Source organism: Patella vulgata, chromosome 5 (genome assembly GCF_932274485.2).
Source record: "Patella vulgata chromosome 5, xgPatVulg1.2, whole genome shotgun sequence".
Taxonomy (NCBI): domain Eukaryota; kingdom Metazoa; phylum Mollusca; class Gastropoda; family Patellidae; genus Patella; species Patella vulgata.
In genome coordinates this window covers 64,140,694-64,157,627 of record NC_065883.2, presented here as the reverse complement: position 1 = coordinate 64,157,627, position 16,934 = coordinate 64,140,694, and the positions used below count along the sequence as shown (strand labels likewise).

The 16,934-nt window shown below is 36.9% G+C and overlaps 2 protein-coding genes across 3 annotated transcripts; one reads left to right on the top strand and one right to left on the bottom strand.

Moving 5' to 3' along the window:
- Positions 1-496: 496 nt before the first annotated feature.
- LOC126820323 (palmitoyltransferase ZDHHC22) lies at positions 497-2,406 on the bottom strand. The gene has a single exon (XM_050548189.2). It carries the CDS (start codon positions 2,042-2,044, stop codon positions 1,136-1,138), a length of 909 nt encoding a protein of 302 aa, XP_050404146.2. The 5' UTR covers positions 2,045-2,406; the 3' UTR covers positions 497-1,135.
- Positions 2,407-3,366: 960 nt separating this feature from the next.
- Positions 3,367-14,727, top strand: LOC126820318 (isoaspartyl peptidase/L-asparaginase). Of its 2 annotated transcripts, none has more exons than XM_050548184.2 (7): positions 3,367-3,696; positions 7,115-7,315; positions 7,890-8,032; positions 9,795-9,961; positions 11,559-11,704; positions 12,346-12,456; positions 13,286-14,727. In XM_050548184.2, exons 1-7 carry the CDS (start codon positions 3,684-3,686, stop codon positions 13,510-13,512), a joined length of 1,008 nt encoding a protein of 335 aa, XP_050404141.1. In that variant the 5' UTR covers positions 3,367-3,683; the 3' UTR covers positions 13,513-14,727. The 2 variants fall into 2 exon arrangements, with proteins under 2 accessions (XP_050404141.1, XP_050404142.1); XM_050548185.2 differs by lacking the exon at positions 3,367-3,696 and adding an exon at positions 6,571-6,676.
- The last annotated feature ends 2,207 nt before the right edge of the window (positions 14,728-16,934 follow it).

The following is a 16,934-nucleotide window of genomic DNA, read 5'->3' as shown; positions in this document are numbered from 1 at the left end:
ATGTTTAATGTCTGTCGAGGGATAGTCTGGGATATCAGTGAAATCAAACGTAAAGCCCCTCAAATGAAAAATATCTATTGGATGAATGAACAATATCTATTGGATGGGCGGTTGTACAGAGACATAATAGCAGACGTAAATGTTGGGTTTGTTTCTCCCTCTCCCACGTGACAAAGGAGTACGACAGTCTGTCCTACCTTGTGGGTTTTCTCCAGGTCCCTCCCATTGCTACGTGCTAGCAAATTATTGAAATAAAATTGAACCATATGTTAGTCCCAAAATGACCTGTTTTGTGCAGAGTTGAGTGGACATTAAACCTCATTTCTCCCTCTCTCCCAGAGCTGTACTTTTAAAATGTCTACCATCACTATGGATATTAATTATGTTTCAAAGTTTAATAAGTGTTGGAGAATTTAATGAGGACACATGAATATCATCATTCATCAGTATTGGAACTAAACATGTTTATAAATGTTTGATTGAATAGAAGAACAAATTAAAACTAATATTTTATTCTAGTTTGGCAGTGAATAACAGCAAAAAGTGATAAATGAAAACATAAATGATATTTAGAGTATAAAAATATATTTCACAATAAATATAAAATGATATAAATAATTGACATGATCTTAAAGCAGCTGATCGTCATTTGCATTTTCAGACAAAATCTAATTTTCAAAGCTTTGTCGACACTAAACAGTACCCAAATTGACTTTGTAACATTTAATTAAGAAAACGAAACCAAAATATCAACAGTCTATCTTCCAGCATGGATTCAATCCGATTAAGAAGTCCATCAAAAGATTTTACCCAACACTGATATGTTCCGCTGGCTTGTTTGTATCATATGCAGAGAATACTGAATGTGAAGTTTTTAATTCTTCACATCTTTATAAATACTGAACCGATTTGAACCATATTTTAAACTAAAATCCATGTTAGAGATTCAACTTTCACAATATATCGTAGTTTGTAAAGAATTTTAAATCTCTCAAATGACGATCAGCGACTTCAATAGTTCATATGTGATTCCATCCTCGGTATTCCCATGGATGAACCCAGGGTTTAGTGGAGTGGAACGGAATGAGACCACTGAGGATACTGAGAATGACACGATTCCTTTGTTAGAATTTTATTAGTGACCTTTCACACTCTTTGGTTGTATTTCCCACTTTATACCGTCCTCACTTAAGTCAAATGGCACAGGGAAAAATAACATCAACCAGCTAAATTTCAATGGTCCGAACACTGACCGAAAATTATCCAGTACACTTTTGCCGTAAGGATTAATATTTTTCCATGCCTCGTGTGAAGTTTGTCCGGAACTGACAATCATCATTTGCCAGACGAAGAAGAAGATTCCTGCTCCGAGACAAAAGATACAGAAATGACTATGGATAACTATTAATACTATTCCAATAGGTATATTTCCGAAAAAATATAACAGCACATTTATTCCTGGTAAATAATTCACAAAATAGTTTGAAAATATTGGCATGGCTTCATTAAGATATGTTAATTGGAGGTAGAGCGCGAACGCATTGGACCAGATCATGTGGACACAGAATATGATAAAATAACGTTGATTGTAAAATCCAATACAAGAACCAGTAAAAAAACAATGATGGTCTCTTTTCAATATACACTTTTCACATAATTTACAGTGGTGAGATCTGGGTGGTGCATCTAACTGACATGAAGGACAGGATCTCCAACCTGGTGGGGTTTCCTGGATCTGGGTGAAATATTTCTCTATAAAAGTCTTTCTTACATAATTACTCACATCTTTATAGGTTAAAAACCAACAGGCATTACATTCTACCAAAGCCATGAAAACCAGCACTTGGCATAGCAGCTTGACTGTAGTGTTGTCTTTAAATAAAGTTGGGATCAATATCAATAATGATTCGAATAACAAGGAAATCGTCATGAACCAGTAAAATGCCACTCCAACTTTGTTTGCAGACGTTTCTTGTGGTTGAAAGTTTCTGTTATCATAGTGAGCCTTTAGTTTCTCTTTCAGGGTTACTTGGCGTCGTTCCATCGTGCGTATTTCTTGATTTATCTCAGAGGTCGTACTGTTCTCTATAAGACCTCACCGACATTCATTATAGACAAGACCAGACTAATCGGGTTTTGTTTGATTGTGTTATTAGTTATTGTTGGGAATCCCCTTCGTCGCCATGACAACATGTAAACAATAGCCGAACACATTCGTTTTGAAACATCGCTCTTATCATATTATTTGTTTGGTTATTCCGTCATTGCACACCTCACAAGATAAACAAATTAATGTGATGTTTGAATAATAGCATATTGTGTAACAAAGGGCAATAAATTAAGCAGACGTTAAAAAAAACCCAAACATTAGTTCCGGAATACCCCTATAATAGTCTTTGTTGTCATGACTTTAAACAGGTGCCCGATTTTTGATTAACCAGTCTTTTATGCAATTTTTCAATCGGACTGTTATTATGGAGGAGATAACATGCCATAGTTCCAACTTATAACTTCCAACTTTTATCCATGTAAATGCTCAGTTATTAATTCTAACTTTTGATTTCTAACTTTTAATTTACAATTTCGAACTTTTATTCCCGTAACTTATTATTATTAGGGCATGTAAATGCTAAATTCTTATTTATAACTTTTATATAAGACGTTAAACTAAACTCCATTTCAATTAGCTCTTTAGTCTTGAATTTTCCTCGTTTTTTTATGAATTGGTAAGAAGACTGCCACATGCTAAATTTATACATAAGCTAGAAACATCAGGGTTTTTTTTTTTCAAAAATATTTTCTCGCCCGAGGAGATCGAGAGAATCTACTTCGTCCTTAGTAGAGCCGAGACCCCAACCACAGTCTTACCCTCGGCAGTAAAGTGAACACTGAACGTCTTTAGTATTGTCCATTGAAATTTTAAAAAAAAATCAACAAAGATTAAAATTTCTAGAATAGTAATCGAGAACATGCCAAATAATAAATTAATATCATATTTAAAAATCATCATCATGGACATAGTCTCGGAATTTTTGCTTTATGGTATATTAATGTTGATAAATTTCATATTATGGAAAAATGTTTTTACGAGAATCTCTGTTGGCCGCTATTGTATATTACATCATGGCGCTTAACACACACGCCTCTGTATAATTCTACATCCTGCCCGATATTTATACATCCTTCATTTGTTAATAAATACGTCACAAACAAAGTATCGCCCTAATATTTCAATTTATTTTACAATAAAGTAACCGTTCATTGTGAAGGCGACCTCGGAGTGCAGATCTCTGTATATATTAAACACACGACCTTCATCTTAGACATAAAGTCACCCCGATCAATAAGTGACCGACAGCTGAATTCGTTCAATGAAAACGCTATATATATTTAACGAGAGTGAATCTGTATAAACCGACCGCGTACGTTTGTTAGTACAATAATATATTTATAGGCTTACGATATCGTTCATACTTTCTAGATAAGCGATTCCTAGAACATTACTATTTTATTAGCGAACTGTGGAACGTGATAATCGTCTGCCTGGAGATTATTAACCAATTCTGGTTTCAGCTAACCAGTTCTTGGACAATTTCGATTCTAGGGAATTGATATACTGAGAAAAGGTGTCTATATACATTATTAAAGAACTATCATATTTCAACTTAGGTATAATCACAGAAATGGCGAATTCAGGTAATATATATTATATTAATAACTGAATGGTAATTTATTTTATATGCGGTATGTCATACAATGAATTGAAACGCTGAAGAACAGTGTCTATATATTATTTAAAAAATGATATTCGAACCTCGTTCTAATAACAGAAATGTCTGATTCAGGAAACGTAAAGCTATTATAATATTTAACTGTGGTAATATATTTTATAGGTTGTATGTCATTGTATATACGTTTTTTTTTGTGCCATGTCATTACAGTTCAAGCCTACTGGCATGTGATATTATATATATAGCTATTTATGAAACCTGTCACAGGTCTGTACAATAATTCATCAGATTTAAAATTAAATAATCATGCCCGTAGCAAGCCCAATACCTACATTTGACGGTCCACGGCGAACGGCACCGTGGACGTTCCTTCCTTCGGAGGAGGGTCTTGGTGCTTTTCCCCAGAAAATTTTGGAAAAAACGGTTTGCACCTGAGGAGAGGGACTATGAAAATGACGAAAAATATCAATTTTGAGGCTGAATTTGCATATTGATATTTTGATATGAACATTTTTTTAAAAAAATTGAAGTAAGGAATACGACTTAGCGTAATTTATGAGAAAAATGAAAAGTTCGGAATCGATGGTGCGACTTGTTTGAATTTTGAAGATCATCACGCCTAGCGCGGGCTTCAATCAATCTCATCCCCATCGTGAATTAAATCTGGAAAATTTCCAACAATCTCCTCCGGGATGAAGCACCCATCAATCATGCTGTTTTGGGCGCCCAACCAATCATTGTCGTTATAAGGCGCCAGCCAATCATATGTCATTATGGACGCCCCTTCTGGATAAGGCACCCCACAGATCACTATCAATTAATTAGTGTTTAATCGTGTGATTCATTATGGGGCGCCTCACCAATGTCACTCGGCTTTATGGGGCGGCAGGGCGCCCATACTGATATGGGCACGTTGGTTGTTGGCTACGTATTGCGTCCATTTTGGGGCGTCGATTTTTTTTCCAGAAGTTCTGCAAACTTCTATCAAATTATTACGTGCCTTTACTGCACTAAAAGATTCGATGATATTGATGAAGTCCAATTCGTCACGTTTCTGGCGAATCGACGAATCTGATTGAGAATTATGCGTTTGAAATTTGCGTTCTGTTTATGTAAATGGCGTTCGGTGTCCTGATGTATATGTATGAAATATTAAATCACAAATGAATGTTATTATTTGATGTCCACAGATATAACAACAGAACGCAAATTTCAAACACATAATTCTCAATACTTAAATATATCAGATTCGTCGGTTCGTCAGAAGAGCGACGAAATTCTGAGTAAAGTCACCATCAATGTCCAACAATGCCAAATTGTTCAGTTACTCCTGCGTCATAATGTAATGCAGTGTTGTATGTGTTTTGTTGTCTTCCTGTGCTTACTATTAGGTATCGTAGATAAGATCAATCGTCTTGATAATGAAATATAGCTGTCTTTGATTTATAATTCTTATTTCCTAAAATAACTCCGTGGTTACTAGATTACATTATTGATCATTCACTCCTTCTATAGAACCAAGTAACACGAAACTCATTTCATTAAAAGATTCCGTGTTTTAGACCTGTAGAACAGAATTACTGTAGACATTGAAATTGTTGGGTTTCTATATATAAGATTGAAATACTGAATTCAAGCTATATTTGGAAATAAAAATTGATTTGATAAAATTGTTATTTATCAAAATCACCCCCTTCCTGAATTCTACGACAGGTTCCATATCATATTGCTTGTTAATAAAAAAAATCACACTTACTATACAGTGTGAGTAATTTGTTTTGGATGGTTATCAGGTGATAACAAAAATGCTTCCCTTTATTTTTATGTAAATAAATGGCATCCTTCATCTACGTCATAAATTTTCTGTTGTTAAATTTAACCTTTTTCCTTTTATCGGTGAACCGAAAATATCTGTATTTTAATCTGGCACTGAGACTCATAAACAAATACAACCTTATTCTGCATTCAGCAAAGATCACTTTTTAAACCTAAATACGCGATTTTTTTTTACTATTTTATCCCTATTACTAAATCCGCCGCTAAAAGATTAAACCACTAACCAGTGGCCGAAACGTCGTTCTACCGTGTGAGTTTGTAAGAGAGAGAGAGAGAGAGAGAAATGAAATGAAATGAAATGGGGTTTAACGTCCTACTGTTCTGCTCCTATCTGGGCTAATGAAGACGGGCATACGCCATACAGTGTGCTACTCTTATATCGAATTTCAACTGTCAAGGGATTTTTTACGTGCACGCCAATGTGTACACGGGACCTCGGTTTTTCGTCCCATCCGAACTACTAGACAGCTGTCCTTGTCAGGTCCTCCGTCCTGCATCAATGACAAGGGGAACCACGCCAGAAAATCTAGATGAACTTTCTCGGCCAATGCAGGGATCGAACACCCGACTTCCAGGCTAGCGAGCCAGCGTCTTACCCACTTAGCCACCGTGATCCAGAGAGAGAGAGAGAGAGAGAGAGAGAGAGGTGTTCTTTATCCATTTACAATGACACTAATTAGTTAAACAGAACCTTAAACACCCGTTTCATTTCATTTTAAACAATGAACCTCGAATTCATTGCCCATTATGATCAATATATAAATAATGTATTATATTTTACTCCGTGCCAATAGATGTCACAGTCCATAAATCCTCCCATAAACGTGTGAAATGTTTAGACAACAGTTAGAATAATTTTAATTATACAGGATAATCAGGTTAAATGTATAACACGGTTAAAGTGCTTTAAGTTAAACAAGATTACGTGCTTCTACAGAGATTAGTTAATCTGGTCACCTGATTTTTAGGCTCCGTGCATGATAAGTTTTAAATTCAGTATAAAAAGTAAGGTTTCGCGGTACAGTTTATCACTGGTGTAAACACACTCTCGTCGATAGACCTACAGTAAAGACGTAGCTTTATCTCTGATTTGAAGTTCCGTAAAGCAGGTATGATTTAATACAAGTAATTTGTAACGAGGCACCAGTGGTCCTCCTGTTCTTTCTATTTTTGTTTTATTAAAACACGATTGGTTCAGATTTTCAGCATTTCATGATCTAATTAACTCTACATTATTGGACTTGAGGTGGGATGCGGTTGAGCGCTAACGCCAAGGTTGGCATAAGGTCTTGGGGATTACCCAAGAATTTTATGAAATCAGAATCAGAATATTTATACGGCCCATTTAGGCCCGGACCCTCGATTGAAGGACTTTAATTTTTGACACGACGTCACGATATTAAGTCGGCAGTATCAATATAAATATTATATTATATATTTCTATGAAGTCGGCTATTATGACGTCATGCTCGTTCCTGATCCATATTTATATTACTACTACTTATATATATTTATTCATGTCCATAATGTTTTACAATATTTTGCAGAATCCAACACGATGATAAAACCAGTTATCATGGTACATGGTGGGGCGTGGTCGATACCAGACAATATGGTAGATGCCAATAAAGAGGGAGTTAAAGCTGCTGTAATGGCAGGATATAAAGTTTTATGTATGGGAGGATCAGCCATTGATGCTGTTGAAGCAGCCATAGTAGCTCTAGAAAATGACCCTTGTTTTGATGCGGGTAAGTCGAGGTGTAGGTGTTAACATACCTGGATTCTAAATTAACTGTCTTTCAGTCCATAATTTTGAGTCGGGTATGTTGGGTATGATTAGAATGTTGCCAGATCAGTGACATTATCGCATTTCCCGCCTACACCTATCTATTTTGTGAGTCATTTCCATAAAAAATCTCACTTTTCTGTTCCTACTCTTTTCCCGGTATAATCTCATTTTTTTATTACTAGTACCTTAACACGGATGGGTATAAAATTAATACTTCATCCATACCATGTAATAATTCGCAGGGTTTTAGGTGGCCAAATAGTTAGCGCGTGCGCGTTGTATCATTAGGTGGGCATTGAGTCAAATGGCGTGGTTTCAATTCCCCGGTTGTACGTGACAAGGAGTAGGGTCGCCTGTCCAACTTCGTGGGTTTTCTCCGCGTTCTCCGGTTCCCTCCAACTGTCAAGGATCCCTACGCCCAATATTAAGCAGGGAAACAACTTTTGTTTAGGCCAATGGTAATTGAATATTTATGGATTCATGTAATATAATATGATTGAACCAAAGCTATTGTTTTCGCTGATATTTTACAGGTAATGGTTCAGTATTAACTGCTGATGGTAAAGTTGAGATGGATTCTATGATAATGGATGGCAGTAATTTACGTGCTGGTTCTGTTGGCTGTGTAAATAGTATAGCTAATCCTATCAAATTATCCAGAATGGTCATGGAAAAGGTAGGACTTTATCTATATATTTAAATCATTTAATTGACACCACATAATGCCACAACTCCATTATGGTGGGGTTTTCCCTTTTCTAGATATGTCATTATTAACACCAATACAAATCCTCAGCGTGATAGTCGTGTACTTGACAAATATATTTTAATATCAACGAAGAACTTAATAAACGAAAAGTTGAATCTTAAAAAGTTTAGCGCAGTTTGAAAGTTTGTAATGCCAAAGCCTATGACCAGAGGCATACTGGCCTGGCGCGACCAAAAATCCGCGCGAGGGAGACAAAGATATTTGGACAATCATTGCTTGTCTATCTATTCCACTGACCACTATTTGAACATTTGTAGGGGTGAAATTCAAACACGAGAGAGACAGTGAAATGGGGTTTAACGCCCACTCGACACAAACTAGGTAATTTTGGGACTAATAATTCGCTTGCGGGTAGTGGTCTTTAACGATGGGAGGAAATCGAAGTACCCGGAGAAAACACACAAGGTTGATCAGGTGACCCTACTCCTCTTCAACCACGCCATTTGACTCAATGATAGACCTATGATTCCACTCTCGTCCATCCAAACAAGAACAGTCATATCATAATAATAATTATATCCTTCGATAAAACTGTGAAAGTCACTTTCAGATATTCTCTAACTCAGTATCACCCAAAGTCTTCGACATTGAAAACACGAATTATTTGTCAATTTAAATCAACATTGATGTTGTGATCTCATGGATATAAGATGGGCTTCTGATATCCAATATTTAAGACAAAATAAACATGATACCGTTGGTACACGAATCGTGTACCATAATGCATTTCAGCCCTATTTGTAACAAAGGATTCGAAGAACGAGGCTAGACATATTCCACAAGTCAAACGATGACGCCATATTCTTATCTGGAAAGCATGCGGAATAAATACTATTGGTGTAGACTGGAATAACCAGACCCCAGAGATTGCCATTCGATTGAGACTTCTGCTGTATACATTTCGCCGAACATAACTGATTAGAAATTAAACTAAAAACAGAAACGATTGAATGTAAATCAGTTTATATACATTCATATTATATTATTATATGCGTTTTGCGATCCATTTGTGTCCATTTCTAGGTCCCAAATATTAGCGATTTAGCTCCTTTGAAGAAGAGTTTTGTAACCTTTTCAATAACTATGTTACAGTATAAACTATAATAAACTGGTTCGCTTTACGAGGTCAAACTCCACGCACTATTATAAAGTTAACATAATAAAGGACTACCTTCGATTTCCTCAGTGGTTATTGAACCCGTTCACTAACCTATTTTTTTATTCCTTTAATATTCTTACAGTACTTGTAACTTCTACAAGCTGTATTCACAACCACTTCACACATACTATTAATAAAAACAGCGATAAAATACATCTCAGATAGTGGCGTACAGTCAAGCGGGGGTTGCCGAAGGAAGAAACGCCAAGGGTGGCACTTTTTGGGGTTGGCAACTTTGATCGCATTGGAAGTATGCAACACACCTGACGCAAACTCAAGGACGGTACAAATTCTATGTACGCCACTGACTGGGAATTTAATTTAATTAGATACACATTCTATAGATGCTTGAAAAATGTACAATTCAGTCAAATTACTGAATAGTATAGAACAGTGGGTAAATCTGTTCGCAACGTCGCCATACATACACACCGTTTTCGTAATGTTCATCAAGTTTAGATTTTATAGAAAGAAGATTAGATTTATAAGATGTTATTATTATTATTACAGACAGATCATGTACTATTAGTGGGTGAAGGTGCTAATAAGTTTGCTGGTGAAATGGGTGTACCACACGTATCTATAGACTCGTTAATCAGTGATTATGCTAGAGAAGAATGGGAAAGATTCTCAAAAAGTGAATATAAATCTGCTGTTAATACCATGTTTAAAAAACGGTAGGTTAAAGTTCAAATAAAATAAAGATTGACATAATCAGAAACACTTGACGTCACATTCAGGTCATACCGCCATCTTGCAAACACAGGATATTTTGTCCGGGCGGCAAGGGTAATCTCCAATGCGCAAATTTGGTTGGCGTCAGAATTAGAAATTAAGCTCATCTAATTTTCTTGTACAGCGTATGCACGGCGTATGCCATGCTCTTCTTCGTTAGCCCAGTCGTTGCTGAAAAGTGGGACGTAAACCCTATTTCCTATTTTTATTCGACAGAGTAAATAGGTAATAAAGATAGTTGGGCCAGCTGACGCAATATATCAAAGACATGCTTATCAAAACAATTATACATGTTCTTTTGACACAGAATTTGTTTTAATGATAAGGTATAAAAAAAAACCCCAAAAAACCGACATAGAATGGACTTTGGTATACTTCATTATTGACACGTTCACCTAGATTCTACTCAAAACCAACGACTGATAAGTTTGGTCGGATTCTAACACCCGTGAGAAAATAAAATGAAATTTAACGACCTATTTTTCTGCACCGACTGGGCTATGATATCGCAGCCAAGAATTATTCTGACGTGTTATCTCCACCGGTAAGTGGAGCCGCGATGGCTCAGTAGTTGAGGCGATGGCTCTAAGCTGGAGGTCCCGTGTTCATTCCCGGTTTTGCCATAGAAAGTTCATCGGGATTTTCGGGCGTGGTTCCAGAGGGCCTGGCACGAGGCAGCAGCATCTTGTAGCTCTGATTGGAGGAAAATCCAAGGTTCCGTGTGCACGTAAACAACACCTTGGCGATTGAAATTTAAAATAAGAGTAGGCCTAGCGCCGCTGTATAGACAGAATGTCCTTCATGTAGCCTAGCATCTACTGAATGACCCACCACTTCCTAAAATTAAACTACATGGACAATTTAAAATGACAAATTCGATCACGATGGCATAAAAACACCATTTATAAAGGACGCCCGAAGTACCGGAATAAACTAAATGTCACGAACAGTACAGATATATCACACCTGCTCTATGACGTCATTCTCTCTCTGGCCATGTGTTGTATTTTTCCTGTTTACTTATTGCTATTATTCTGAGGCTAATTTCGGTCTGTTGAGTAGAATAGCCTACTGTTATCATTTTGCAGAAATGTCATACCCAGACCCGCTGTTTTGTAACTTAAAATAGAACAGGGCACTAAACCAAACCGGGTCAAAACCCAACTAAATTATAGGGCACAAGTAAATACTGTGTGTTTTAAAAAAATGAGTACGTGTTATTACCTAAGATGTGGTGTGATGAATTAACCAATGAAACTGTCTGTTACGGCGAGATCTTGACGTGCTCTACGGAACTGTGGATAAACCCCTAGAAACGTCAACACTGATTGATTAATCAATGTCTGACGTCATAGGGTCAAAAGCCGTTCGCATGACCCCAGACGGGACCCCCCCACCCGTACAACTGGTCAGATCTTCATGTAGTGTAGGCCATCGTAAGTATAAAAAACGAAATGAAATATAGATCTTAATTATTTTAATTAGATTGCATAAATTGAAAAGTGTTGACTTTATAATTTTAATACTTTATATTTATAGAGATGTAAAAGAAGAATTAGTTAATTCCGGACATGACACAGTCGGGGCTGTAGCTGTTGACGCACAAGGTAACGTTGCGTGTGGAACATCAACTGGTGGTATAACAGCTAAACGGCCAGGTAGAGTCGGTGATACACCTCTTGTGGGTAAGTTCGACTATTTTATTCTTCAGAGAGAAAACGACCACGGTAACACAACTCTACTTATAGACAGACACGACGAATCAAATTGACTTGCATTATAACCCTAGGTGGTAACGAGATTAAGCTCGTTGTTGAAATACCGTCTTCGCCCAACAAATTTAAGAGTTTTTTTCTTGTAGTCCGATTGGATCACATATGTGGTGAACACGAGAACCCCACTGCTCGGTCACAAACTTTTCCTCTTATATCTGACCAACCACAGTGCATAAGAATTGTTACCTTTTAGTGCTAAAACAAATTTCTATCCCGTAGTGTCAAATATTACCAGCTTTTTGTGTAAAACAATACGAACTTTTAGTCTCAAAGATTACGAACTTCAGTGACTTAGTTACTCGGAAATTTCCCGGTTGGTTCCGCCTTGTCAGTGAAGCAGTAAAGAGTATAGAGATCTTTGCATGGTTAGCGTCTAGTCGTCCGGATGGGTCGAAAATCAAGGTCCTGTGTACATGTTGGCGTGCAAATAAACCCTTGACATCTGGAATTCTATGATGAATAGGTGTAAACGTCGCTACACTTGGACATTATACCCCATTTAATTTCATATTGTTCCATTATGTATACCTTTATTATTATATTATGGACAGGTTGTGGAGGATATGCTGATAATGAAACAGGTGGGGTTTCTACAACAGGACATGGTGAAGGTATAATTAAAGTATGCTTAGCTAAACATATTACATTCCTGATGGATCAAGGTAAGCATATCAATGTCACCTCTTTTATTCCTTCTAAAACTAGATCGTATTTGTGCTTCATGAGATCACCAGTATGAAGGCCAGTATGAAGTTAACAATCATCTTTGAACCCCTTGGTTTTCTTGAATATTCTATTTGTGGGGGTGGCAAATGGGCCAGATTTAATGTTTGGGGCTCGCGCCATTAGTTTAAACAATATTGTGCTCGATAAACTTATTCGGATTGAACAACAAGCAATATAAGAAAGTCCAAAGGGATTTTCCGGCGTGGTTCCCCCTTGTCGGTGATGCGGGACAGTAGCGCCGTTGTCCGGGAAAAAATTCCTTCTATAGGACGTACGCCCGTCTTCATTAGGCAAGTCAGTGTTTGCGGAGATGGCAAATCTTGTATTTCGCGGACAGTTTCGACGTTCACACCCTTGTCTGCTTCATATGTTATCTCTTAAAGGGACAAAAACACTCTTGCTGGCTTGACAGCTCCAGAAAATAAAAAAAATAGCCTTATTCTAAGTACTAAATGTATTAGTGTCTTACCTGTTGTGTAAATTATCCATTAAATCCTATTTTACTTGTCCAGAGGGTTCAAAAATATTTTTAAATCCAAGTCACATTTGAAAAGCTTTACGTCAGGCTTTTCAAATCATTTAGTTGAATTTTTCCAATTTTTTAAATTAGGTGTGTTAAGATGAAATTTGTATCATCACAATTAATTGGAATATTGTAAAATAGTACAATTTGTTGACCAGATAAAGATTGGGACATATTATTCAGTTACAACAAGAGTGGTATTGAGCCTTTAACAGTTAACACCTCCACGCTTTTTGTTATAGGTTTAACAGCCCAGGAAGCTAGTGTAAAAGCAGTAGAGAATATGTATAAACGTGTTCAAAGTTCTGGAGGAGTTATAGTTGTTAGTAAAGATGGTGATATAGGACAATATTTTACCACAGATAGAATGGCACGGGCCTGGGTTAAAGACGATCAAGTTTATTATGGTGTTGATATTCATGATATAACAAGCTGTCCAGTTGATGGCCTAAATCATAAAATAGTTTAAAATATAATATATGTATATAATATGTTACATACCGGTGCTTACATTTCAATCTGGTTAAAACACAGATCCTATTTCGTTTCGTTTTTATAGTTCAAAATTTTGTTTTACTTGTCTTTACTACACTTCCTGTAGTGTAGGCCATAGAATATAGTCGATATTTCTATGGTGTAGGCCATCGAAAGTATAAAAAAACGAAACGAAATATAGATCTGTATTTTAATCAGATTGCTTACATTTTATCTTTCTGAGAATCCCACTATAGCTCGTCAACATGTTTCAGGATTTAATTTCGCCATGATCGCTACGTTTCATAGGCTTTTTTATTGGGTTAAAAATCGATCGTAATTTGTGCATAGTGAGTATTCGACTAATAAGGAATAAGCTCACACTTCGATTCTTTCAGCTAGGTTATCTGACCTGGATCATATCGTCTTTCCTATAGCATAACACAAAGCAAAAAAATCCATATCACAAGATGGCAAGACAGACGCTATATTACGTGGCGGGTTGAATGGTCGAATGGTTAGCACGTGCGCGCTGTATCATAAGGCCTGCCATTAGTTCCGAAATGACCTGATTTGTGTCGTGTGAACGTTAAACCCTATTTGTCTTTATATATATATTACGTGATGACAAGCCAAGGTCCATATTACGTGGTGACGAGACAAAATCCATATTACATGGTGACAAAACCCGTATTGTGACGTGACAAAATCCATATTATGTGGTGACAAAATCTATATTAGTGATGAGAAAAAATCCATATTATGTGGTGACAAAGTCCATATTAGTGATGAGAAAAAATCCATATTACGTGGTGACAAAATCCATATTAGTGATGAGACAAAATCCACATTAGTGATGAGACAAAATCCACATTAGTGATGAGACAAAATCCATATTACGTGGTGACGAGACAAAATCCATATTACGTGGTGACGAGACAAAATCAACGATGGTTTTAGGAGATTGAAATTTTATTACCAACGGCAAAGTATTCCTTCTAACACCTGCCAACACCTATTATTCCTAGTATTATCACCAGTCATAGGTTTTAGACAATTCAATTCTTGTTTTCAATATTTTAGTGGCACTGTTTTTGAGAGGAACGGGTAATCATGATCCATTGTCAGAGTTGTATTATTTGTTCAGGGATACATTTCGCCAGGTGCCATAACTGTGATCATTTATCAGAAAATAAAATATTGTTTTAGATCTGTGTGTCTCGATTATTTTTTTTTCCAGAGTTTAGGTTTAGTTCAACTTGAGACAAAAACGAGAGAGATAGATTGAACCGAGCCACCCTACCCCCCCCCCCCCACGCCCCGGACACCCAGCCAAATCTATTGGATTCAGGACAAGATGCCAGAGGTAAAGATAAGACGGCGCAGGTGAGGACGACTACCATCGGCAGTACGCAAGTGATCTTGGCAGTAGGAAATACGGGTTCTCCGCGGGGAAATGTAAAAGTTCATCAAAGAAAGAAATAGGGTTTAACGCCCACTACAAAGAACTGGTTCATTTCGGGGGATAGCAGAATATGTTTTTTTAAACATGCATTATTCAAGGCCTTAAATGTTATCCAAATTTTTAATTAGACATTAATTAACTCACCAAGATCATAATCCGCTCTCAAGTCAACGGATGTCTGCGATGTTTAGTGGATTTGAATACATTTTGTGGTTGATGAAATAACCGTGAAAATGGATAATCGAGACTTTATTTATTATCTTAACAACAATAGCAATGACGATCAAGGCTAGCCTAAAATGGAATCGCTAATATCAAACTTCAGAGTGAAGCAATATCACTGAAATTTTCAGCATGTTCTCTTATCATTATCTGTTTTTAACTATTATAACGAGAACTCCCAGCTCTTTATCTTATCCCACTTAATGCTCCTTTAAATTTAAATTGGCATGTACAATCTTAGGATTAACCTCACACTTTCGTTGTGGGAACAACTAACGCGGACGCCCCGGGATTTTTCAGACTGGTTTCCCTTTGTCAGTGGTGCGTCTAGTCGTTAGGGTGGGACGAGAAACGGAATGAATTGGGTGTTTAACGTCCCACTTTTCTGCATTAACCAGACTAATTGAAATGAACCAGGGAACGTACGGTGCTGAATCCGCTGACATTTTAATTTCCCTTCCCAGGTGTAACTGGCCTACATTATATTAACGGCTGTACCATTGCCAGTAATGAGCTTTAACGTTCAGATTTGGTCGGCATGACGCATTTGGTTGATTATGTAGGACTGACGGCAAGTCTACCGGTTTATAAATTCAAGCAGTTGTTTACGAAAATATAGTCTCTTATCACTGACTTTAAACGGTAGATTAGTTTATCAAGTTACGAAATAATTAAAACATTCCACCAAAGACCTGATTTCGGTTCGTTCTGTCTACATTAATACACTATCATCACAGTTCGCCACAGAGAATTAAGACTCGAGTAAAATATACCAGCGGCTGCCAGGCAGGATACGCCCACATTTTCGAGAGATGGATAGAAAACAAGCTAAAATGAAAGTGATTTTTCCTACAATCAAGGGAAATTACAATTCGATATGTGCAAATATCGAAAGGAACCAAGATCTTTGAGTTATAAACTTACATTTCAAGTTTCAACAAAATCGGATAAAAATTGTGACCTCTATACGGTCCACAACCTTGATATACCATATTTTTACGCAATTTGAGAACGAGGGGCGGCCATTTTGTCTGTCAGTTTTGGGCCGATTTTCACGAAATTCGAACTCAGTCGTCCTTAGGGTTTAACGGTGATATAAAAAAACGTTTTTTTTTAAATCGGATAAAAATTATGACCTCTATAGGGTCCACAAGCTAAAAACGCGATTTGTCATACAATAAGGGGCCATAATTCATGAAGTTACGGTCCGATATGCGCGAATATCGAAAGGAACCGAGATCTTTGGATTATAAACTTACATTTCAAGTTTCAACAAAATCGGATAAAAATTGTGACCTCTATAGGGTCCACAACCTTGATATACCATATTTTTACGCTATTTGAGAACGGACGGAGGCCATTTTGTCTGTCAGTTTTGGACCGATTTTCACGAAATTCGAACTCAACCGTCCTTAGGGTTTAACGGTGATATAATAATACGGTTTTTTAAATCGGATAAAAATTATGACCTCTATAGGGTCCACAAGCCAAAAAACGCGTTTTTACGTAAACTCAGGGGCCATAATTCAGGAAGTTACGGTCCGATATGCGCGAATATCGAAAGGAACCGAGATCTTTGGGTTATAAACTTACATTTCAAGTTTCAACAAAATCGGATAAAAATTGTGACCTCTACAGTGTTCACAAGCCAAAAACATGATTTTTCGTACTATCAGGAGCCATAATCCATGAAGTTACGGTCCGATAGATGCCAATATCGAAAGGAACCG

Excerpts from the sequence above, each read along its gene's own strand:
- LOC126820323 (XM_050548189.2), bottom strand. The coding sequence starts at position 2,044 with ATGGAACGACGCCAAGTAACCCTGAAAGAGAAACTAAAGGCTCACTAT.
- LOC126820318 (XM_050548184.2), top strand. Across the intron at positions 9,962-11,558 it reads AATACCATGTTTAAAAAACG|AGATGTAAAAGAAGAATTAG; the intron begins GTAGGTTAAAGT and ends TTATATTTATAG. Across the intron at positions 12,457-13,285 it reads TACATTCCTGATGGATCAAG|GTTTAACAGCCCAGGAAGCT; the intron begins GTAAGCATATCA and ends TTTTTGTTATAG.